The 2,530-nt window shown below is 40.5% G+C and overlaps 1 protein-coding gene across 1 annotated transcript; it reads left to right on the top strand.

The window, feature by feature from the left end:
- The first annotated feature begins 858 nt into the window (after positions 1-858).
- LOC101964096 (olfactory receptor 52I2) lies at positions 859-1,847 on the top strand. Its single transcript, XM_005323312.2, has one exon. It carries the CDS (start codon positions 873-875, stop codon positions 1,845-1,847), a length of 975 nt encoding a protein of 324 aa, XP_005323369.2. The 5' UTR covers positions 859-872.
- Positions 1,848-2,530: the final 683 nt, after the last annotated feature.

Genomic DNA, 2,530 nt, shown 5'->3' with positions numbered 1-2,530 from the left:
AGCATATAGCATCTTGTCGTCCAGAATGTCTTGGCAGTTCGTTATTATAAATTGGTTAATTTATTGAAGAATCAGAAAACTTATAGGAGGGTTCATCTATGAGTTAGTACCAAGGGTTTATTTTTTAGTTTTTTAATCTATTAATTGAACCTAGCTTGAAGATATCCAAGCTGAATTTAGGGAAGATACGGGTTATAAATATTTCCAGACATTTTGTTATCCCCTGTGGAAATTAATATTATTCTCTAGTGATCTTATTTTGCCTGAATGCATTAATGAATTTCTTTAATTACAAGAATGATTGGTTGAGGTTTTGCCTTGTTTCTATACAGGACACAAAATGTAACATTTGATCTTAAGAAGTTGATCAAGAATGATTATTAGTACCTAAGCATAGGAAATGATAAGAATACACATATACTTATAGTAGTTTATTTTGTACCACATCTCAGGGTTACATATTTGGCATAAGGTAACCAGCAAGACCTACATACTTGAATGCATACATAACCATAGGTAGATAATTGTAGTTGTCACTCAGGTCAGCATGTGAGATTTCAGGAAGGCCCAGAAGAAATGTACCTAAATTCATCTGAACATGGAATGGAGAGAGAACAGACATGACTTCTCAAGGGTGGTATCCCAAGAGCTGATCTTTGAACAATGAATAGAAATTAGTAGGGGACGAACATTGAGGAGGACAGGAAGTGGAGTAGGATAACATTATCATGTCAGTTTTCTGATCCTGAGATTACCATCCAGCTGACAATAGTCACAGGGTTTATCATCACTACAGACAGGTACAAATTTTATAGGTCTACACCATTTTTTATCCCACTTTCTATATTAACAGGAAAGCAGTCTCACCTGTGATGCTGGGGCCACCCTACAACCACACAGTGGAAACCCCTGCCACCTTCTTCCTTGTGGGCATTCCAGGCTTGCAGTCTTCACACCTTTGGCTGGCTGTCTCACTGAGTGCCATGTACACCACAGCCCTGGTAGGAAACAGCATCATCATGGTGGTAATTTGCATGGATTCCACTCTACAAGAGCCCATGTTTTGCTTCCTGTGTATTCTGGCTGCTGTGGACATCGTCATGGCCTCCTCTGTGGTCCCCAAGATGGTGAGCATCTTCTCCTCAGGACACAGCTCCATCAGCTTCCAGGCCTGTTTCACTCAGATGTACTTTGTCCATGCAGCCACAGCTGTGGAGACAGGACTGCTGCTGGCCATGGCTTTTGACCGCTATATAGCCATCTGTAAGCCCCTACACTACAAGAGCATTCTCACACCCAGAGTGATGCTGGGGATGAGTGTGGCCATCACCATCAGGGCTGTCATATTCATGACCCCATTGAGTTGGATGATTAGTCATCTACCTTTTTGTGGCTCCCATGTGGTTCCCCATTCCTATTGTGAGCACATGGCTGTGGCCAAGTTAGCATGTGCTGACCCCATGGCCAGCTGTCTCTACAGTTTAATTGGTTCCTCCATTGTTGTAGGCTCTGATGTAGTTTTAATTGCTGCCTCTTATATCCTGATTCTCAGGGCAGTATTTGGTCTCTCTTCAAAGAATGCTCAGTGGAAGGCATTAAGCACATGTGGCTCCCATGTGGGGGTCATGGCTTTGTACTATCTACCTGGGATGGCATCCATTTATGTAGCCTGGCTAGGACAGGACTCAGTCCCTCTGCACACTCAGGTGATGTTAGCTGACTTGTATTTGGTCATTCCTCCCACTTTGAACCCTATCATCTATGGCCTGAGAACCAAACAAATACGCAAGAGAATATGGAGTTTGCTGATCTGTTGTGTGTTGGAACACACTTGTGAGTGTTCATGAACACTGAACTCTTCAGACCGTGAACATTCCAGCCAACTTCAAAGGTATCTTAGTCATCTATGGAGATAGATTTTTTTCTAACCTATACCCCAGGAATTCTAAGATGAAGCCATAAAGAGCATCCTTTCAAAGCTTTCAATTTCTATTAATAATGTTAATGAAATAATTCTGATTGTCTGACAATATTTTTATTACTATTTATTAGGGACCAATTTGGACATAGAAAATATATTTTTGATTTTTTTTCTTTAGCTTCTGACCTGTATTTTTAACCTAATATCTCAAGAGTTCCTTTGCTGAAGGAAAAAAATGATTTAAAAACTTCCCCCAATCCTCCTTTGATTTTGTTGGAATTGTTTCTTTCCCATATGATTACATGGAGGAAGCTCTTACTATGTGATTCTTTCCTTTGTTCCATTAGCGATCCACTCATTTGGGTCGTGTGCTCACACCTAGACCAGTGTCTTCTAACCACAATGGATTCCAGTTTATCCGAGAGAAACTTGAGATCAAAGATTGTGGCAATTTTTCAACAGTTGAACTTGGAAAGAGGAAAAAGAATCATAGCAAGAGAAGCCAATTATCAATATATGATGCCAATAACATTTTCTGGCTGTCTAGCTCAATTTCACCTCTGTCACCAAGATAGATCCCTGTTCTGTTCTTTGTCACTCAACTTTAAG

Source organism: Ictidomys tridecemlineatus, chromosome 4 (genome assembly GCF_052094955.1).
Source record: "Ictidomys tridecemlineatus isolate mIctTri1 chromosome 4, mIctTri1.hap1, whole genome shotgun sequence".
Taxonomy (NCBI): Eukaryota; Metazoa; Chordata; class Mammalia; order Rodentia; family Sciuridae; genus Ictidomys; species Ictidomys tridecemlineatus.
The sequence above is the reverse complement of the archived record's forward strand: the minus strand, read 5'-3'. Positions and strand labels throughout refer to the sequence as shown.

Excerpts from the sequence above, each read along its gene's own strand:
- LOC101964096 (XM_005323312.2), top strand. The coding sequence starts at position 873 with ATGCTGGGGCCACCCTACAACCACACAGTGGAAACCCCTGCCACCTTC.